This window comes from Lithobates pipiens, unplaced genomic scaffold (genome assembly GCF_037356315.1).
Source record: "Lithobates pipiens isolate NorthernLeopardFrog02 unplaced genomic scaffold, aLitPip1_a1.2 Scaffold_3, whole genome shotgun sequence".
NCBI lineage: Eukaryota > Metazoa > Chordata > Amphibia > Anura > Ranidae > Lithobates > Lithobates pipiens.
Genome location: NW_027507790.1, coordinates 244,108,409 through 244,131,961, shown reverse-complemented (window position 1 = coordinate 244,131,961; position 23,553 = coordinate 244,108,409). Strand labels below are relative to the sequence as shown.

The window sequence follows — 23,553 nt, the reverse complement described above, 5'->3', positions numbered from 1 at the left end:
TATAAGTGGTACCTGAATCTGTCCTCTGATATCAGCCTCTTATAATTCCCTGCACAGCTGCATTCTGGGAGGATGGAGAGGCAGGCCACTAAAGCCCCATACACACTATCAGATTTTCTGCCGATTTATTCCTTCAGATTTACCAAAACCATGTTGTATAAGGGCCTGCCTGATTGCATACAAACTGAAACTCCTAAGGTTTGACCTCTTATTATATGGTTTTGGTAAATCTGAAGGAAAAAAAAATCAGCAGAAAATCTGATAGTGTGTATGGGGCTTAAGGCTGCATTCACACTTTAGTGTTTTGAATCGCGTGCAGGTTTACCACGATTTGAAAGCGCCAATGTGTGAATGACACATCGCATGTGGGATGCCATTCATTTGAATGATGCTCTAAATTGCGGTGTGGGTCTGCCACGATTGCCTCATGATAATTTGCGCTGCAATCGCGGGAACCCACAGGAAGCATGACGCACAAAAAAGTTCAGGAGCTACTTTTGGGCGACGTTCTTCCGGCGATGCCGCGAGGCAATCGCAGAAGACCAGCACCGCGATTTAAGATGTCATTCAAATGAATGGAATCCCATATGCGAGTCCCACGATTTGTCATTCACATATCAAGACCTCCTACTCTCAATCTCTCTCGTCTCCTCCTCCCATGCTCGTCTCCAGGATTTCTCCAGAGCCTCTCCCATCCTCTGGAACTCGCTACCTCCACTAGTTCGGCTATCCCCTACTCTTGCTACATTCAGGCGATCCCTGAAAACTCATCTATTTAGGGAAGCCTATCACGTCTCCAGCTAATCTCCTACCACTTCCATCAGCTCATTCCCGACAGTTATACCCTTTTGTACCACCTGCCCCACCCTATTAGATTGTAAACTCTTCTGAGCAGGGCCCTCTTAATCCTCTTGTATTTTATTGTATTGTAACTGTATTTTATCCTTTTTATATTGTAAAGCGCTGCATAAACTGCTGGCGCTATATAAATCCTGAATAATAATAATAATAATAATATCAGCGCTTTCAAATTGAAGGCTGAATCATGGCAAATTTTCCAGCGATTCAAAACGCTGAAGTGTGAATGCAGCCTTAGGTTGTAAGTGTCTCAGTACGTTGAAACGTCACTACGTTCGTGTTTGTTGCCTAAAAAGTCAGATCGTGTGTATGCAATGTAAACTTACGGCCAACGCCCTTTGTACAAATGTCCATGGGAAAGTTTGTACAAAGTCTGATCGTGCGTATGAGGCTTATGCCCCGTACACATGTTCCGATTATCGTAAGACAGATCGTTCACATTTTGTTGCATACAACTAAGATCGAATACAACAGTGCAAAATGTGTGTAAGATTTTTGTTGTACGATTCTGGAAAAATCTTCCGTTGTGCGTAGCTATGTATTTTAAATGATGTCAAATACGTGTGACCTGTGTGTCCTTCTGGTTTACTTTCGTGTTTCCGATCATGCATGGTGTTTGTCGAACAACTTTTATCGGACGCATACTGTACTGACTACACGATTGTCGATGGGCTGTCATCCGACCAAAGTTTTCCTGTTTGTCCCTTCGGATTTGGTTGGATGGACTGTCGTGATCGGCTGTCGAAAGCTGCATACTAACAATCAGATTATCGAACGATCTGTCCAAAAGCGACTTTTGTGGTCCGATAATCGGAATGTGTGTACGGGGCATTAACAATGTGAGCTTCCCAGGAGGAGGAGAGAGCAAAGTGATGACCTTATCAGTGTGCAGCTGCTCATTCATTGTCCAATCACAGGCTGAGGTGGGTCTTAGACCAGGCTGCATTGCTAAACTGCAGAGTAGTCTGCAGATAAGTCTATGGGTGTGTAGCACTTGGCTGTTCTGTCTAGCAGGGGTGGATGTAGCTCAAGATCAGTTGAGAAGAATTACAAATCTTTTGGCAGGCGAAACATTTACTGTCTATATACATCAACTGTGTATTCAGTTTGCCTTGAATTCAGTTCATATGCATTTGTCCTCGGCACCCAACCAAGGAAAATGTATACCATCCTGAATATGCATGGCATATACAATAGTTTCTTTTTTTAACATTGATTAAAAATGTGAAACTTCCACTAAATAAACTAAAATGCATTTACTAAGACATTTGGAAATTCGAAAAAAAATAAACTGTGCCTTACCGAGAATATGGAATTGCCATAGGTGATGGTATTTTGGGTCAGTTCTGCAGTGTTCTCATAGTAGCGAGCGCTGGTTGTTATTATGTTGTTATACACTAATTTTTTTCCACCTAAAATGAAACACATAATGCAACTACTGTATAGCAGGGAAATATTTTAAAGTGATCTCTATAAGGCCCCTTTCACACTTGTGCGACTTGTTCTTGTGACTTGGGATTGCAAAGTCGCATGACAAGTCGTACCCAGGGCCGTCTTTAAGGCAGGGCAAAAGGGGCAGCTGCCCTGGGCCCTGTCATTGTTGTGGGGCCCAAAGCAGCTGCCTCATACTTGCCAACTATCTCAGTGTAAATTCCCTTGTCCCTTGAAGTTTTAGTCCTGTGCTGTATCCTGATATCTCAGTGTGAAGTGATGGTACTAATGCTGCCCAGCTCTGCCTTATTGTTGTGTACAAATGACTCACCTGCTGACCCTGTGTTCATATGTAAATAACCGGCATTCATATGTAAATAGTGGTGGCATTACTAAGTAAATAGATGTGGCTGGCAGCATTGATATGTAAATAAAGGTGGCATTCATATGTGTATCATGCTCCCCTGCAGTGAGGAGATGATGTGATGTAACCTCTAGCAACCAATCAGTGAGCAGTATTACTTAACAGTAATCTCTAGCAACCAATTAACAAGCAGAAATCGTTTGCTGTAACCTCTAGCAACTAAACAGTGAGCCGTGGTGTGTGCTGTAACCTCAAGCAGTAATGATATGCTGTAACCACTGGCAACCAATCGCAGTTGCTGCCTGATCTGATACAGTAAACTGATTTTAAGTCTAGCTGCTATTTATTGTATGTCTCAGAGCAGATGGAGAGCAAAATTGCATGGGGGGGGCCAAGATAATTTTTGCCCAGGGTCCAATCAATATTAAAGACGGCCCTGGTCGTACCCCATGATTTCCAATTAATATCATTCATATCTGTGTGACTCCAGGTGGGAATGATTGCTCCCTTCAACCTTGTGGTGCAGGTCCAGCCCGTAGCCTGAATAAGAGCCAATGGTTCAAGAAAGGTTGACCGTACGCCCAGGTATGAAGCAGTGATGATTACTTTATTGAAGATAAAAATCCATCAAGATACATCATAAAGTCCCATACACACTATCAGATTATCTGCTGAGTTTTTCCTTCAGATTTACCAAAACCATGTAGTAGAAGGGCCTGCCTGATTGCATACACATTGAAACTCCTAAGGTTTGTCATCATATTATATGGTTTTGGTAAATCTGAAGGAAAAAGCCAGCAGATAATCTGATAGTGTGTATGGGGCTTAAGACTAGAGTTGCCACCTCATCCCTTTAAACCCGAACACAGGTTCTGAGGCTAATTTATGCAGATAAGGCACCAAGTGAGTTTAATTACCACCTTAATCAGCCTCGGAACCTGTGTAATTAATATGTGTTCCGTTTTAAAGGGATGAGCTGGCAACCCTACATCATACCATATCAAACCTACTAAGACATCATGCGACCTCTATGCAGGCATGGCAAGATTATGTGTTTCACTCCGGCCCTATAATCCTCTGAACAGTCTCAGTCAATAAATACAGAATCCCCATTTATCCAGCTAAGCACAGAGGTGTCAAGTCATCATACCCTTTAAAGCCTCATACACACAATCGAATTGTTGGCAGACAACGTGCCAGACTTTTGTCCGAAGGGCTTGTGCCGTTAACTTGTCTTGCATACAAGCGGTACACAATTGTGGGCCAACAAACACAAACGTAGTGACGTGCTACGTGGAATTTCAGCTCTTGAGCACCACCCTTTGGGCACCTTCTGTCGTGTTTGGTGAGCATCGATTCCGAGCATGTGTATACTTTGTACTTTTGTGTGACTGACTTGTGTACAGACTATAGACAAATCTGACAACCGCCAAAAATTTACTAGCCTGCCATCCAACATTTGTTGGCGGAAAGTTGGCCGCATGGAGCGTACTAACGGTTGGATTTTAGGCCAACAGTCTGTCATCACTCAATTCCCTGCCGAAAATCCGATCGTGTGTAGGAGGCTTAAGACTGGGTTCATACTTTTGCAACTTGGATGCTGGTTTCCCCCGTATCCAATTCACATGACAGGAGAGCATGACCGGCTCCCTTTGGAGCTGGTTCACACACCTCTGGCTGCGGTCTGCATTAGGAAAGGGTCCTGTGTGTCTTTGGCTCCAAATCAGGTCCGGATTCAGGTAGAAATTCAGACCAGATTCTCACCTGAATCCGTGAAAAGGGACGCACTGGACCCCTGGTGTGAGCCACGGCCGCAGCATGTGTGAACCCAGCCTAATATAGAGAAATGTGGTCACCCAATGCTTTCTGTTAAGTAAAGTTACTGTAGACATGTGCTAAACTATCAAATCTAAAAGCATCTATTCTATAAGTATCTTATATATAAGAAGTAAGTACCTATTGTATAAAGTATTTACTCTATATGCATACCTCCCAACTGTCACAGATTCGCCGGGACTTTCCTGGAACTGCAAGCAAATCCCGCTGTCCCGCGAATCCATGCTGAATCCCACAGCAGAGCCCAGTACCGGAACAAGTTCCTGTCCTGAACTCCACTAATCCTCCAGTCCGGTGCGCATGAAGTGGATGCGCCGTACTGTACCAGTCCCTTGTCTTCCCTGCCCCCTCTGTGTGTGCAGGCTCCTCTCACATAGGCGGCTGATGAGAGGCTTCTGGTTGGCCGAAGCTGCTACCAATCATCCCCTGCACTCCCAGAAATGCCCTCTGAGCCCCGCCCTCCTAGCAACCAAAGATGTCACGTAGGTCCTGCCCCCTGTAACGTGCTTCTTCTCCCACCATGCCCGAGCTACAGGGACTTATTGGACAGATACAGCTCTACTGATCTATGGGGACACCTGCCGTGGGGGGAACTCTGATGGGGACACCTGCTGTTGGGGGGACTCTCATGGGGACACCTGCTGTGGAGGGCTCCCATGGGGACACCTGCTGTTGGGGGGGAGCTCTGATGGGGACACCTGCTGTGGGGGGGGGGCTCTGATGGGGACACCTACTGTTGGGGGGACTCTCATGGGGACACCTGCTGTGGAGGGCTCTCATGGGGACACCTGCTGTTGGGGGGCTCTGATGGGGAAACCTGCTGTTGGGGGCTCTGATGGGGACACCTACTGTGGGGGGGCTCTGATGGGGACACCTGCTGTGGGGGGGGGCTCTGATGGGGACACCTGCTGTGGGGGGGCTCTGATGGGGACACCTGCTGTTGGGGGGGCTCGAAAGCACTCCGTACTAATGATCCGAAAATCTACAGCTTGTCATACAAATTTTTCCATCCGATTTTCGGATGGTGTGTACAGGCCTTGAAGGCCAAATTCCACCCCCCCCCCCCCAAAAAAAAACTCCACCACCCCCAAAAAAATTTCCCCTCCTTACACAAATCCCCCCCCCCCAAATCACCACTCCTAGCACACCTCTCCAAATTTGCTAGAATAATTCTTTCCCCCTTCTGCCTCCCAAATGCCACTTCTCAACACAACCCCCCCCCCCTAATCTCCTTGTGGCCCCCCCCAACACGATACCACAGTGCCCAGGACAGCCTCCTTTCCTGCCCACCCCTTGTTCCAGCCCTGAGTTCATCTAACACTGCCCTCTTTCCATATGGACAATGCTGCGGTCCAAACCTGTCCCTGTTGCCCCTCCATGCAGAATAGAGAGAGACACGCTAAGACACCCTTAGTGGCCGAAGCACCAGGTGAAAATAAAGGAAAAGGGCCTAAAAGAAAATGAATGCAGCCACTACATTGGGATTGGGAAGCTGCAATTAGTGATGGACGAACTTCCGACGGGACGTTTCGCGAACGCGAAATGCGAACGGACCCAAACGTTCGCGAAACAGAACGTTCGCCGCGGGCCCCATTGACTTCAATGGGAGGCGAACTTTGCAAACCTTCATGTCGAATTTGCGGCCACGTGGTAATTATTAGGGGGTAAAACGTAGTCCCACCATCTGGACAATGACATAATACATGTATGAGGTGAATTTGGGATCGATAACTACAAGCATTTTTATTTTATTTGGGAAATTGTTCTAACAATTCAGGACTATGGAGCTAATGAAGGCAATGGAGGAGAGGGAAGGTCAGGGACCAGGGTAGGCAAAGAAGAGGGTGCAGGAGATGATCACCAGCAGCGTGACATACCGGAATGACACATGCACCGTGATAGAGGCATCTGACAGCAGCACCGTAATACAGAGCACTGACAGCAGCACCGTGACATACAGCGCTGACAGCAGCACCGTGACATACAGCGCTGACAGCAGCACCGTGACATACAGCGCTGACAGCAGCACCGTGACATACAGCGCTGACAGCAGCACCGTGACATACAGCGCTGACAGCAGCACCGTGACATACAGCGCTGACAGCAGCACCGTGACATACAGCGCTGACAGCAGCACCGTGACATACAGCGCTGACAGCAGCACCGTGACATACAGCGCTGACAGCAGCACCGTGACATACAGCGCTGACAGCAGCACCGTGACATACAGCGCTGACAGCAGCACCGTGACATACAGCGCTGACAGCAGCACCGTGACATACAGCACTGACAGCAGCACCGTAAGCAGCCCCAGGAGGAAGTCAGCACAGCACAGGGATGGTGTGATCCCCTCATAATAAGAACCCCCAGGAGGAAGTCAGCACAGCACAGGGATAGTGTGATCCCTTCATAATAAGAACCCCCAGGAGGAAGTCAGCACAGCACAGGGATATCATAAGCAGCCCCAGTAGAAATATGACACCGCTCAACCTCTTCAAAGAGGAGGGTAGGGGCATATAGTACGGTGTGCTTTTTTGGGTCAAGGAAGTGAGCCAAATGAATTAAGAAGGTCTGTGTGCTTGATTAAAAAAATAGTTTATAGACATATACATGGTCTACTGGTCACATGTGTTGAATTCCTCCGAGATCCATGCCTCATTCATTTTTAGAAATGTGAGGTAGTTAACACTGTGGTGAGCTAGGCGAGTACGCTTATCGGTCACAATCCCCCCTGCTGCGCTGAACGTCCTTTCGGACAGGACACTGGATGAGGGGCAAGCCAACAGTTCGATTGCAAATTGGGCAAGCTCTGGCCAGAGGTCAAGCCTGCCCACCCAGTAGTCTAGGGGTTCATCACTCCTCAGAGCGTCCACATCGGCCGTTAACCCAATGTAGTCGGACACCTGACGGTCTAGGCGTTCCCTGATGCTGGATCCGGATGACACCTGTCGATGGGTCGGCTGAAAGAATGACCTCATATCCGAAGTCACCAACACATCTTCAAACCGGCCTCTTCTTGCAGGCGCTGTTGGATTGGTACCCGCAAATCCTTCTCTGGGAGTGGGAATTGCTCCTCTGCCAGCGCACGCAAAAGCAGAATGCAGCATTTCTCGAAGCAAGGCCTGGAAGTGCTGCATTCTGACAGCCCTCTGCGACGGCGGTAACATTTCCGCCATTTTGTGTTTGTACCGGGGGTCTAAGTACGTTGCCACCCAGTACTGGTCCTTGACCCTCATGCTTTTTATACGGGGGTCCCTATTAAAACACTGGAGCATGAAGGCCCCCATTTGCACTAAAGTGGAAGCGGTGTGGTGGCCTGGCTCCTGCTCATCATCCAGGATAATGTCGTCCTCTTCATTCTCCTCTCCCCATCCACGCACAACAGGGATCCCAGAAAGGTTTAAAGCATGCTCTTCTTGCTCCTGCTCATCCGCCCCGGCACCATCCTCCTCTGACTCCTCATCAGACTCCTGTTGTTGACTTGTCTCAGATAGAGTAGCCCCCCCCTGGGAATTCATCCAGCATTGCGACTTCCTCATCTTCCCGCTCCTGCTCCTCCACAGCCTGATCAATGACACGACGCAATGCACGCTCCAGAAAGAAGGCATAAGGTACCATGTCACTGATGGCGCCATGGCTGCGACTGACCAGTTTGGTGATCTCCTCAAATGGCCGCAGAAGTCTGCATGTGTCGCGCATGAGCAGCCACTGGCGCGGTGAAAAAAAACCCAGCTCCCCAGAACCGTTTCTTTCGCAGAGTTCATACAGGTAGACGTTAACTGCACGTTTCTGCTGGAGCAGCCTATCAAGCATATAGAAGGTTGAGTTCCATCGCGTCGGGCAATCGCAAATAAGACGTCTGACCGGCAGATGGTGTCGCCGCTGAATGTCAGCAAGGCGAGCCATGGCCGTGTAAGATCTTCTGAAATGGGCCGAGATTTTCCTTGCCTGCCGCAAGATGTCCTGGACCCCAGGGTATTTGACAAGGAATCGCTGCACGACCAAGTTTAAGACGTGTGCCATGCACGGCACGTGCGTGATTTTGCCCTGTTTCAATGCGCTAAGCAGATTGGCACCGTTGTCACACACCACTTTACCAACTGTCAAATTGAGCGGTGTTAGCCACTCATCTGCCTGTGAACGCAAAGCTGAAAGGAGTGCCGGGCCAGTGTGGCTCTTTGCTTCCAGGCACAACAGACGCAGCACGGCATGGCAACGTCTCACCTGGCATGTGGAATAGGTTCTGGGGAGCTTGGGCGGTGCAGTGGAAGAGACGCTAGCAGCGGAAAAGGAGGAGGCAGCTGAGGAGGAGAGGGAGGAGGATGGAGTAGGAGGAGGAGAAGAAGAGTCAGGCCTGCATGCAATCCGTGGCGGTAAAACCAAATCTACACGGGTGCCACGGGTTACATGCTTGACGGCCGTCAGAAGGTTCACCCAGTGGGCAGTAAAACTGATATACCTTCCCTGCCCGTGTTTGCTAGACCACGTGTCTGTGGTCAGATGTATCTTGGCACCGACACTGTGTGCCAGAGATACATTCACTTGCCGCTGAACATGGCCATATAGCTCTGGGATGCCCTTCTCTGAGAAATACTTCCTTCCTGGGACCTTCCATTGTGGTGTTCCAATGGCCACAAATTTGCGAAAGGCCTCCGAGTCCACCAGTTTATATGGCAGTAGTTGGCGGGCTATGAGTTCTGACAAGCCAGCCGCCAACCGTTGGGCAAGAGGGTTATCCGGCATCATCATTTTTTTACGCTCAAACATTAGGCCCACGGAAGCCTGCCTTTTTGCAGAAAAATGTGAGCTTGGCGTGATGGAAGGTGGAGTGGAGGACAATTGTGAGGAGAGAGGAGAAGGAGAAGTAGAAGACGAGGCTGGACGGTGAGAGCCTGCAGTGTGGCTTTGTGTGTTCCGTTGCTCCCACTGGGCTCGGTGATGGCTGCTCATGTGCCTTCTTAAGGTGGTCGTCCCTAGGTGAGTATTGGGCTTACCGCGACTAACGCGTTGACTGCAAAGATTGCAGATGGCAACGCTATTGTCAGCAGCGGACACGTTAAAAAAAGCCCACACTGCGGAGCCATGTGCCGGTGTCCTGGGAGCGCCAGATGTGACCGTACATGGTCGATGACTCGCTCCTGATACATTTGCAGTCTGCTTTGTCCCTGCTGTGCAATGTAAGTCATTGCTGCTTCTCCTCCCTATCTGCTGGTCCATATCTCCCTCTGAACTCCCCTCCTCTTCCTCTCTTGTGGGCACCCACGTGACATCACTAGACACGTCATCATCAACGTCACCTTCCCCACCGCTATAAGTAGAGATCTCGGAGTAGGCAGCAACACCGGGGACCAACCTCCTCCTTGGGCTGATCTGGGTACTGGCGTCAGACTGCTGAGTAGCGCTTGTTGCTACCTCCTCTTCCTGATCCAATACCAAGAGTGGCTGCGCATCAGAAATGTCCTCTTGATATGGATCGGAAAATAATTCCAGTGACTCAAGCGGAAGGTATGTGGTGGTGGTGGTGGTGGTCGTGTTGTTGGTGGTAGTGTCTTTGGGGGTGCACATAGCAGAGAGTGAAGAAGAGGGTGCAGATCGAGAGGATGAGGAGGGTGCAGAAGAGTAAGGCTGAGCGAGCCACTCAACCAAGTCTGGTGCATCCTTTAAAGTAATTGAACGCACCTTCTGCAACTTCCCACTTTGGCTCAAGCCTGTTGCTCCTGCCCTACCCCTACCACCCCTGCGGAAGGGCCTGCCTCTTCCTCTGCATGTCATTTTTTAAATGACCCTGTGACAAAACTCTTAGTCCCTATACCGCTGAAGGACTGCTGCAGTATAGGTGAGCGGTCAGCAGTGGTGCACGTCAACCCTATCTATTGTGGACCTATAGCGGTCCTTACAGAACAGCAGACTGTACCGCACTCAAGCCTATGTACCGTAGCACCCTATACCAAGTTACCAGTCCTTATAAGAACTTTTGTGGACCAAGCAGGTTGTGTATTAGTGTTTAGCAGACTGTACGTCAGTCCCTATACCGCTGAAGGACTGCTGCAGTATAGGGCAGCGGTCAGCAGTGGTGCACGTCAACCCTATCTATTGTGGACCGATAGCGGTCCTTACAGAACAGCAGACTGTACCGCACTCAAGCCTATGTACCGTAGCACCCTATACCAAGTTACCAGTCCTTATAAGAACTTTTGTGGAACAAGCAGGTTGTGTGTTAGTGATTAGCAGACTGTACGTCAGTCCCTATACCGCTGAAGGACTGCTGCAGTATAGGGCAGCGGTCAGCAGTGGTGCACGTCAACCCTATCTATTGTGGACCGATAGCGGTCCTTACAGAACAGCAGACTGTACCGCACTCAAGCCTATGTACCGTAGCACCCTATACCAAGTTACCAGTCCTTATAAGAACTTTTGTGGAACAAGCAGGTTGTGTGTTAGTGATTAGCAGACTGTACGTCAGTCCCTATACCGCTGAAGGACTGCTGCAGTATAGGTGAGCGGTCAGCAGTGGTGCACGTCAACCCTATCTATTGTGGACCGATAGCGGTCCTTACAGAACAGCAGACTGTACCGCACTCAAGCCTATGTACCGTAGCACCCTATACCAAGTTACCAGTCCTTATAAGAACTTTTGTGGACCAAGCAGGTTGTGTATTAGTGTTTAGCAGACTGTACGTCAGTCCCTATACCGCTGAAGGACTGCTGCAGTATAGGGCAGCGGTCAGCAGTGGTGCACGTCAACCCTATCTATTGTGGACCGATAGCGGTCCTTACAGAACAGCAGACTGTACCGCACTCAAGCCTATGTACCGTAGCACCCTATACCAAGTTACCAGTCCTTATAAGAACTTTTGTGGACCAAGCAGGTTGTGTATTAGTGTTTAGCAGACTGTACGTCAGTCCCTATACCGCTGAAGGACTGCTGCAGTATAGGGCAGCGGTCAGCAGTGGTGCACGTCAACCCTATCTATTGTGGACCGATAGCGGTCCTTACAGAACAGCAGACTGTACCGCACTCAAGCCTATGTACCGTAGCACCCTATACCAAGTTACCAGTCCTTATAAGAACTTTTGTGGAACAAGCAGGTTGTGTGTTAGTGATTAGCAGACTGTACGTCAGTCCCTATACCGCTGAAGGACTGCTGCAGTATAGGGCAGCGGTCAGCAGTGGTGCACGTCAACCCTATCTATTGTGGACCGATAGCGGTCCTTACAGAACAGCAGACTGTACCGCACTCAAGCCTATGTACCGTAGCACCCTATACCAAGTTACCAGTCCTTATAAGAACTTTTGTGGAACAAGTGAGTTGTGAATGTTTAGCAGACTGCAGCAGAAGGGCAGCAGTCAAGTATAATATCCTTTCTATATTTGGAAGAAAGAATATTATACATGTACAAGCCTATTACTGTACCACTGATACCAGTCCTGAAAAGAACCTTTGTGGAACTAATAATAACAGCAAGTCTTTAAAATTACCCTCACTGCCTGACAACACTGCTTCCTTCCTGTCCCTATACAAATTGGCAAAAAAAGAGAACGATTAGTGGTTACTGGAACAGCTCTTTTGTGGACCTTGATAGTAACAGCTAATGATGATGATGATGATGATGATGATGAAAGACTAATCTGGCTGTCCCTGTAGCATACACCGTCCTTTCCCTTTCTCTAAACTAACAAAAGACACTCAGGCTGCTGCAAGAATCAGCAGCACAGCAAACCTACTATCAACACCTAACACCTATACCAGTCCTGAAAAGAACTTTTGTGTACCAAATAGCTAGTGGTTTATCTCTCCCTACTCCACACAGGAACCTGTCCCTATCGTAACAGAAGAAAGAATGTAAAATGGCCACCGGATCGGGTGTATTTATAGGTTAGGGGGAATGTACAAGTGTCCATGTGCTGTCATGTCTCAATTGGCTGTCCTGTATCACATGATAAACGTGTCACCAAAGGTTAAAGTTCTTGTATACATTAAACACGTAAGTCCGCCGCGGCGAACGACGGAAAAAGGCGTTCGAACGTGCGGACCGCGAATGTCGGAAATTCGCCGCGAAACGACCGCCGGGCGAACCGTTCGGCCATCACTAGCTGCAATATACTACCTTCTGTTGTTGGGTTTAATACTGCTTTAAATATCTTATACTGTATGTATGGATGTTGCACAGTAGCACTTCCTGTATGCTGGATGTAATTCTCAGTATCATTTCTTATTCTGTATGCATTGACTTATTTTGTCCTGCATGCTGGGTTATACAGTAATTACAACATTTCAGTTCTTCTTACCTTCCATGTCCAAGAAATACTTTGAGACAATGTTAGCTGGAGATTGGGGGTATACTCCTTGGACGGAACCCAGAGTAATTATTTGAGGTTGAGAAATGCCTTGTTTCAAATCTTGAATGAAATCCAATCCAGACAGGGGCTATAAAGACACAAATGAACAAAATGCTATATTTTAAAAACAGTAAAGTATTTTTTGGGTTTTTTTTTTGTCTGTAGGAAGGGGATAACGTATCCTCTTAGCCCTTGTACACACGGTCAGTTATTCCGATAGAAAATGTCCAATAGGACCGTGTTGTCGGATAATCCGACCATGTGTGGGCTCCATCAGACTGTTTCCGTCGGAATATCCGACGGACCAAGTTTTCTAGCTGGGCTATAAAATTTTTCGACAACATGATCCGATCGGACTTTGTCCGATTGTGTGTAGAGAATTCCGATCGGACAAAGTGCCACGCATGCTCAGATCAAATTCCTAGACCAAAGCTATTGGCTACTAGCCTGAACGTAGTCCCATCGTAACTAAATTACGTCATCACGTTCTGAACGATCAGATTTTCCGACAACTTTGTCCGACCGTGTGTATGCAACAGTTTCGGACAAAATCAAGAATGTCCGACCGTGTGTACAAGGGCTTAGTGTAGGCTCTCCTTACAAGAAATGACCTTTTAACACCCCCCTATATTGGGTGCAGTCCTGTGGATGATACAGGTTTACATGTGCTATGGGGAGATTGCGGTACCAAGAAGGTGGTTCCTGGATAGTCCTATATTACTGTAGGTCCTAGCAAAGCAATGACTATGTGGGACAACCTACAGTATCTCACAAAGGTGAGTACACCCCTCACATTTTTGTAAATATTTTATTATATCTTTTCATGTGACAACACTGAAGAAATGACACTTTGCTACAATGTAAGTAGTGAGTGTACAGCTTGTATAACAGTGTCAATTTGCTGTCCCCTCAAAATAACTCAACACACAGCCATTAATGTCTAAACCGCTGGCAACAAAATTGAGTACACCCCTAAGTAAAAATGTCCAAACTGGGCCCAATTAATTTCCCTCCCCGGTGTCATGTGACTTGTAATGCCCTGTACACACAATAGGGTTTTCTGACAACCAAATTCATGTTTTTTTTTCTGACGGATGTTGGCTCAAACTTGTCTTGCATACACACGGTCACACAAAGTTGTTCGTAGATTCCAAACGTCGAGAACGCGGTGACGTACAACGTGTATGATGAGCCGAGAAAAATTAAGTTCAATAGCCAGTGCTGCTCTTCTGCTTGATTTCAAGCATGTGTGGCACTTTGTGCGTCGGAATTGTGTACACACGATTGGAATTTCCGACAACGGATTTTGTTGTCGGAAAATTTGAGAACCAGATCTCAAATTTTGTGTGATGTAAATTCCGATGGAAAATGTCCAATGGAGCCTACATATGGTCAGAATTCCCGACAACAAGCTCCTATCAAACATTTTCCGTCGGAAAATCCTATCTTATGTACGGGGCATTTAGTGTTACAAGGTCTCAGGTGTGTTAATGCTCTCACTCTCTCATACTGGTCACTGGAAGTTCAACATGGCCCCTCATGGCAAAGAACTCTCTGAGCATCTGAAAAAAAGAATTGTTTCACTACATAAAGATGACTATAAGAAGATTGCCAAGACCCCGAAACTGAGCTGCAGCATGGTGGCCAAGACCATACAGCGATTTAACAGGACAGATTCCACTCAGAACAAGCCTCGCCATGGTCAACCAAAGAGACTGAGTGCACGTGCTCAGCGTCATATCAAGAGGTTGTCTTTGGGAAATCGAAGGATGAGTGCTGCCAACATTGCTGCAGAGGTTGAAGGGGTGGAGGGTTTAGCCTGTCAGTGCTTAGACCATACGCCACACAATGCATCAAATTGGTCTGCATTAATGCCGTCCTAGAAGCCCACAAAGTTTGCTGAAGACAAGCAGACTAAGGATATGGTTTACTGGAACCATGTCTTGTGGTCTGAGACCAAGATAAACTTATTTGGTTCAGATGGTGTCAAGTGTGTGTGGCGGCCACCAGGTGAAGAGTACAAAGACAAGTGTGTCTTGCCTACAGTTAAGCATGGTGGTGAGAATGTCATGGTCTGGGGCTGCATGAGTGCTGCCGGCACTGGGGAGCTACAGTTCATTGAGGGAACCACAAATGCCATTATGTACCATGACATACTGAAGCAGGGGATGAACCCCCCCCCCCTTCAGAGACTGGGCCAAAGGGCAGTATTCCAACATGATAACGACCCCAAACACACCTCCAAGATGACCACTGCCTTGCTAAAGAAGCTGAGGGTAAAGGTGATGGACTGGCCAAGCATGTCTCCAGACCTAAAAACTATTGAGCATCTATTGGGGATCTTCAAATTAATAGTGGAGGAGCACAAGTTCTCTAACCTCCCCCTCTCTGTGATGTCGTCATGGAGGAGTGGAAGAGGACTCCAGTGGAAACCTGTGAAGCTCTGGTGAACTCCGTGCCCAAGAGGGTTAAGGCAGTGCTGGAAAATAATGGTGGCCACACAAAATATTGACACCTCAGGCCCAATTTGGACATTTTCACTTAGGGGTGTACTCACTTTTGTTGCCAGAGGTTTAGACAATAATGGCTGTGTGTTGAGTTATTTTGAGAGGACAGCAAATTTACACTGTTTTACAAGCTGTACACTCACTACTTTACATTGTAGCAAAGTGTCATTTCTTCAGTGTTGTCACATAAAAAGATATAATAAAATATTTACAAAAATGTGAGGGGTGTACTCACTTTTTTTACATACTGTACATGCCCATCTGAAAAATAGAATTGCTGAGAGACTATTTAAAGAAACTCAGTTAAAGAATACATTTAATAAATTATATTCAGGGATGCCATGGAGCAGCGATGCAACATTTCTTTAAATAACATGCTAGGGGTTTGCCCTTAATCAGTGAAGTGAAATACCAGTGCAATGTATTCAACTGACATTTCCAAAGAACAAAATGTGATTCAATTGCCGGCAAAATAACAGCTCCGGCTGTTCTGTGTGTGAACAAAATGGCCAGGGTTCCCCTCATCTATACTAAACCTGTCAAGTATGGATTTTAAACTTGGGGTCCCTCCCGAACAATCCACCATGGATTTATGATAAGGACAAGGGGCTCTTCCAAACAACCCTGGCCTGGTGGTTGTGAGGGTCTGTGTACAGGGGGGTTATCAGAATCGGAAAGCCCTGTTTAACAATAAGGGTTCTTCCAGATATCGCCTCCCCGGGGCCGAAACTAGGGATGGGAGCAGGGGTACGTGTGCCCCTGGCACGGCATTGAGGGGGGGGGGCACCACAGCTGGTACCAATCCTCCTGAATCTCTACCTCCCGCTAGCAGACCACCACAACCCCCCCCCCCCCCCCAGCGCTCACCTCTTCTCCCTGGCTAGCTGTGCAGTATGCGGGCGGGCTGAATACAGACATGGTCCTCAGAACGGAGAGGCTGATCATATGATCAGAAAGACATAACCTTCCCCGGCACTTGTTGTCCTGGTCTTTCCTTCCCCCACTCTCTATCCACTCTCTATCGCTAAACTGATTCTTTGCCCTGGGTGAAAGAATGTCTAGCTTTGCCACTGCACCCTATTGTGATAAGTAAGGGGTGCATAGGGGTAAAAACAAAATGTAAAGTGTAAATTAAAACACAAACAGTTTTTGACAAGTTTAGAATTAAAAAAAAAAAATTCAATGATGCACATCCGACATCAATCATGTCATCCACCGATGTAGATCCTTGTCAATTATGATGCTTACCGACCTGCTGAAATCATTTAAAAAAAAGCTGTCCCCTGACAAATCTTGTCCTGTCTCTTCACTCCTGATTACATCATTGACTTTTTTTTGTGAGGTCCACCTTAAAATAATACCAGACCTGAAGTGCCTAGTACAGTGATGGCGAACCTTGGCACTCCAGATGTTTTGGAACTACATTTCCCATGATGCTCCACTACACTGCAGTGTGCATGAGCATCATGGGAAATGTACTTCCAAAACATCTGGGGTGCCAAAGTTCGCCATCACTGGCCAATATGAATGGGGGGTGGGGGGGGCATCTGTGCCTTTTTTTAAATTTAACCCCTCTTTTGCTTACATGACCAGCCATGCAAATGAATGGGGTTGGTGGCACCACTGGTTACATATTGGACTGGTTGTTTTGGACTCAGTAGTGCCTGCACCCGCCAGCACCCTTAACAACAAGTGAAAGCAAATAGATGTCTTGTATAATAGCAGCAAAAACTAACTAAATCCATAATAATGGGGCCCATTGCTCCCAACTAATCTTTTGAAACCCCAAGTGTAATGCCAACAAACTTTCAGCAAATTGACATTTGCATAAAATTTCCATTGGTCTCCAGAGGCAATTTAAGATAGCAGAGAAGTGCAAGGAAGGTAGATATGGGCTTATGCTGCCTACTCTACTCTCTTTGTATTAGAATCACAATTTTTTTTAAATTTCTGAAAATGTTATCTACCGTGGGTTTTACAGAAACAGCTTTCTGAAAAACATGTTTTTAAAGAGGAAGTAAACCCTGATGGGTTTACTTCCTCTTTGATTCCCTGCAAAGGTAAAGCATAATGGACTACTATGCATCGCATAGTAGTCCATTATGTGTCACTTACCTGACACAGGAGCCAGCGAAGTCACCGCTGTTCACCGCAGTCCGGAGCATCCATCTTCTCGGTGGGTCTCGCCGCTCCGCCGCTGTCATTCGGCGAAGCCGCAATGACGTCACTCCTGCGCATGCGCACGGGAGCTGCCACTCGCGGCATATCGCCGTTGACAGCCACAGCTCAAGGAACCCCTAGCAACCTCAGGAGGAACCCTGGTTGAGAATGTCGGCCATAGAACTAAATAAAGAGGATAAATCATCAGACATACGGGGAATTACATTTAAAACAAACATGACTTGAAACTCATAACTAGACAGAAATACATCTACATACCACTTTTGCCTGCTTGTGAGCTAAGAGAGGGGTTTGTATCTTGAAGCTTCATAGTCAGATGGCTTACTTTACACACACACACAAAAAAATAAACTTTAAACCTTGGGAAAACAGCACTGTACAATTTTCTTTTAGTTGCAAAAAAACAAAACAAAACAGGAAGTGAGATGTAATAATGCATGATGGGGGAAATAAATGAACAAGTAAGCACACATGTGCCATCTAGAGGAAATTAACATTATAGACACAAAACTTTGTGCATGCAAGTACAATGTTCTAAGCAATAAAACCTCGGAAAACATGTTCATCATTGAATAACGTGACGGCAAGAATCTGCTTGCCAGCTCCGTACTGGTATGTGCGGATCATTACCAAGAATTAAATCATGCTATTATTATCATTGTCTAAAGCTGAATTTTCAAACTGCTGAATTCACAATGTTTTGCAGAATAGGCTTTGCATTGCTTGCTGATATTGCTATAATGTTTGCTGAAAAAAGGATAAAAGAAACTGTGCTAAATAAACTAAATAAATGGCTGGAGAACTTATTTCCAACCATTCAGTGGGGAGCTGCAATTCTCACGTATAACATTAATATAAAAACAGAAATTAGAAAATAATTTGGATCGCGCTACCCATACAATTCTAAAAATATAGAATCAAAGATAACATATATAAACCACCTATTGTTCAAATAATGTAAAATAATCCTGTGCATATCATAACAGTGAGTGAAAAAATATGATAAGGATCAAAAATTTATAAAAATCAACAATTAAACTAATTGTTGTGATCCGAAAAATGATGTCCATAAATTAATAATAAAAATGAACATGAATAATAGTGAAAAAAGTAAAAAAAAAACACACATATAGTCCATAAAGTGCACAAAGTAAACTGATTAAGAATCAAAAAAATTGTGAACGAATGAATATACCCCAGTGCACTGGGAAATAAACATCCATATAAATGTGAAAAAGCCATCTTCAAACTCTGAGCAGGAAACCGTGTTCAATCCACCACCAAACCAGCAGGAATAAACTCTTATGCCCCGTACACACGAGAGGAATTAAGTCTGACAGACCTCCAAAGGAGTTCCGCCGGAGTTCCGCTGGAGTTCCGACGGAGTTCTGGCGGACTTTTCGACCGAACGGACTTGACCACACACCATCACACCAAACTCCGACGGAGTCGAACGTGATGACGTACGACTGGATTCGACGTAGGAAGTTCATAGACAGTAGCCAATAGCTGCCCTAGCGTCGGTTTTAGTCCGTCGGAGTAGCACACACACGAGCGGATTTTTCAAAGGGGACCGGGTCCGGCGGAGTTCCGTCGGGAAAATTTAAAGCATGCTTCATTTCTAAAGTCCGTCAGACTTTAGCTTCGCTAAAGTCCGTTGCAGCCCACACACGATCGGATAGTCCGCCGGACTCAGTCCGTCGGAGTTTGGATGTCGAAAAGTCCGCTCGTGTGTACGGGGCATTACTGAATCACCATGATTCCCCATAACAGAGGATCAAGGAATGCATGTAATGGATCACAGCATGGCTCCAAAAGACAGCAGGCACAATCACGGATTCTTAACAACCACCTCAGGGCCAATCAGACCATCACATGGATCTGGAGGATGGTGAAGTGTGGAGAAGGTCAGGGCAGGCAGCCGCTGGATCTCTGATCACGGATGAAATGAAGAGAGTGACCAGAGGAATCCACAAATAGCCTGCTGTCTTTTGGAGCCAAGCTGTGATCTATTACATGCATTCGCTGATCCTCTATTATGGGGGATCATGGTGATTGGGTAATGCCCTGTACACACGGCCAGAGTTTCCGAAGGAAAATGTGCAATCAGATCGTGTTGACGGAAAATCCGATCGTGTGTGGGCTCCATCTGACTTTTTCAGTCGGAATTTCTGACACACAAAGTTTGAGAGCTGGATCTAAAATTTTCCAACAACAAAATCCGATCGTTTAAATTCCGATCGTGTGTAGACAATTCTGACGGACAAAGTGCGACGCATGCTCAGAATAAATTACGAGATGAAAGCTATTGGCTACTGCCCTCTTTATAGTCTCGTCGTATGTGTTGTATGTCACCCACTTCTGAACGATCGGATTTTCCAACAACTTTGTGCGACCGCGTGTATGCAAGACAAGTTTGGGCCACAATCCGTCGGATTTTGTCATCGGAATGTCCGACCGTGTGTACAGGGCATAAGAGTTTATTCCTGCTGGTTTGGTGGTGGATTGAACGCGGTTTCCTGCTCATAGAGTTTGAAGACGGCTTTTTCATATTTATATGGACGTTTATTTCCCAGTGCACTGGTGTATATTCATTCGTTCAAAATTTTTGGATTCTTAATCAGTTTACTTAGTGCACTTTATGGACTATATGTGTGTTTTATTTCCTTTTTTCACTATTATTCATGTTCATTTTTATTGATTCACAATTTATGGACATCATTTTTTGGATCACAATAATTAGTTTAATTGTTGATTTTTATAAATTTTTGATCCTTATCATAATTTTTCACTCACTGTTATGATATGCACAGGATTCTTTTACATTATTTGTACAATAGGTGGTTTATATATGTTATCTTTGATTCTATATTTTTAGAATCGTATGGGTAGCGTGATTCTAATTTTTTTCTATACTGTTTGCTGCTTGCTGTTTTTTTTATACTGCTTGTTGTTTGCTAGATTTGTTATATTAATTGTTGCTTGGTAATATTGTGATGCTGATTATTGCTCGCTGGTTTTATACTGTCTGTTTCTTACTGGTTTTGTTCTACTGTTTATTGTTTACTGGTTTTCTTAGTTTTTTTAAACTGATTGTTGTGTGTGTTTTTTGTGATGCTGATTGTTGCTTTCAGATTTTATACTGCTTGTTTCTTGCTGCTTTTGTTATACTGCTTGTTGCTTGCTGGTTTTGTTTTCTTAAAGTAATTGTAATGCTTTGTTTTTTTTAAATAAAATAATAAACATGCCATACATACCTGCACTGTGCAATAGTTTTGCACAGAGCAGCCCTGATCCTCCTCTTCCCCAGCACTCCTGGCTCCTCCCCACCTGCCGAGTGCCCCCAAAGAAAGCCACTTTCTATGGGGGCACTCTTGCAGGCTTGCTCCCGAGCCACCCTGTCTGCATCTATTGACAAAGACAGAGTGGTAGGGCCTCGACTCCCTTTCTCTCATCACAGAATTTGATTGACAGCAATAGGAGTGAATAGCTATAAATCTGACGCCTGGATTTGCCTCCCCATTTTGTTACTGTCCATAGCTGTTGGACCTTTCTTTCTCTGCGGAGAAAACCTTTTCTTCCTAATGCCCCGTACACACGAGCGGACTTTTCGACATCCAAACTCCGACGGACTGAGTCCGGCGGACTATCCGATCGTGTGTGGGCTGCAACGGACTTTAGCGAAGCTAAAGTCTGACGGACTTTAGAAATGAAGCATGCTTTAAATTTTCCCGACGGAACTCCGCCGGACCCGGTCCCCTTTGAAAAATCCGCTCGTGTGTGTGCTACTCCGACGGACTAAAACCGACGCTAGGGCAGCTATTGGCTACTGTCTAGGAACTTCCTACGTCGAATCCAGTCGTACGTCATCACGTTCGACTCCGTCGGAGTTTGGTGTGATGGTGTGTGGTCAAGTCCGTTCGGTCGAAAAGTCCGCCAGAACTCCGTCGGAACTCCTTTGGAGGTCTGTCAGACTTAATCCCTCTCGTGTGTACGGGGCATTACTGTATGAATTTCTACTTGAACTGCCTTCCTCTGCTGATCCTCAGTACTCTATAGCAGTGGCAATTTTCCAGATTGGTACTTATTGATGTTTCCCTTCCAGAGGCAGAATACCCAGACCCCAGTCAAAGAAGACTACCTGTTAGCTGATTTGGCACTGGATCCCATCTGTGGTGCTCACTTTGACAGGTGGTTGCATCTGTGAATTAGCTTGTGGGGTGCTTTACAGGGCCAGGGCTGTGGTCTTCTCCCTAAGACTCTATTGGATATGCCTCTTCTGGATAAGGTGAAGACTGAGCCAGTTCTCCAGCTCTGCTCCCCAAATGAGTTATAGTCTCTATTGTGGGGGTCCCCTGTTGCTGTCTCCCTGCTTTTTGAGGCACAACAGATACTGGGGAACAATAGGTTGGACTTGATGGACTTGTGTCTTTTTTCAACCTCACCTACTATGTAACTATATAATACCCAATGGAAGAGTGTTTTGCAAAAATTCCCTTCTGTGGACTCTGCAGTGTCTTATTTAAATAGAGCCCTTCCTGTAGTGTTGGATGATGTACTGGTGTTTAAGGCCCATGCAGATTAAAACTTGAGTTTCTTTGTAAGGTCTCCTTTTGCGGGGCCAGTGTGGTCGTGCAACTTGCCACTGCATCCATGGGAGTGTGTCATGCTCTTCTAGTATGGGCAGAGTATATGGTAGCCTTTCAGTTTGGCTCATGGGCCAGACAGCACTTGGAGCTTGCCCTAGGAGCATTGCGCTTCTGCTTTGATGGATTGGGAGAGTCTGTCCAACAACTTTTGTGCCTAATGCCATTGAACATGAGGCAAGTACTGCTAGAATGCTGGTTAGCTGAACTCCCCTGCAATAAGCAGTTGGAATGCATGCCAATCGAGGATGAACACCAGTTTGTGGTTCTGCCTTTTGGCTTAGCCATGGGACCGCAAGTTTTCATGAAGGTGCTGGCCCTAGTCTTAGCTCTTCTGTGAGCTAATGTACAGCACACAGTGCAAGTCCTGCAGGAGTTTGACTGGGTCTTCAATCTCAAGAAATGGACCCTGAAGCCATCATACCAACTGGAACATCTAGACCTTGTCCTGGACATGACCCTGGCACATGTTTTCCTTCCAAAGGAACAACCTTAGTCCACAGGATAGGAGATGAGTTTCCTGAACACCCTTCCATTTGTTTCTGCATGAAGTGTGCTGGGTTTGATGGGAGCCTACTTTAAGTCAGTAAAAATACCTATTCACTCTGTGTATTTGATAGCTAGACAGATGTGGGCCATATCTAGCTCCTACTGCACCCATCTGATCCATATATAATAAAAATGGACGTAAGAGTCCCAAAGAACCCTTGTGGTGCTGCATTGGATGCACAGCTGGTATGTTTTCCCCATGTGGTTTACTGGTTTTATGCAAAGACGTCAAAAGGTCTTGACAAAATAGTGTTTAATCACACATAAGACAGTAAATATTCAGAATAATGCATGTTATTTTTTAGAAACCTTATTTCTGTGTAGAGAGCATAAATAAATATATGTATATTAGGGAAAGCAAACTATTATATTTGTACAACTGTTGATAGGTTGTACACCCTCTCTATTTGTTCTGGTGACCATTGCCACACACCTTATCTTCCACAAAGGAGCCCTCTTCCGTTTGTGGGCAAAACCTACCTGTCTCCAGTGGCTCTATAGGGTTACCTGCTCTAAGCTATCAGGTGCCTTTTCTCTACCAAAACTGGCTTTTCCAGGGTCACTTACCATATTTACACTGTGTTTTTTTTATTCTATGTCAGCCTTTATCAACCAGGGTGTATTCAAGTTTCTGCAGGGGTACTTTGACAATATGCCTAAAAATTGCCCAAAAATTGTATACAAGCCAGCAGATGGATGACGTTTTTTTTTTCTTTTAGTTAATAGGTTTTCAGTGTGCACCATGGAAACCTTCAGCTTCCGGCATCCTAACAACCAATGACATCATCGATTGATAAGGAGGACATCAGGGGCCTACACAGCATCTTGTTTGACCCTCTC

General features: G+C 46.0%; 1 protein-coding gene across 1 annotated transcript in view; it reads right to left on the bottom strand.

The window, feature by feature from the left end:
* The window catches only part of LOC143941264 (uncharacterized), a 221,326-nt gene that overhangs the window by 41,047 nt on the left and 156,726 nt on the right, over window positions 1–23,553 (bottom strand). The window contains 1 exon segment of the mRNA XM_077463301.1: window positions 12,780–12,918. Coding sequence (XP_077319427.1) covers window positions 12,780–12,918 — 139 coding nt within the window.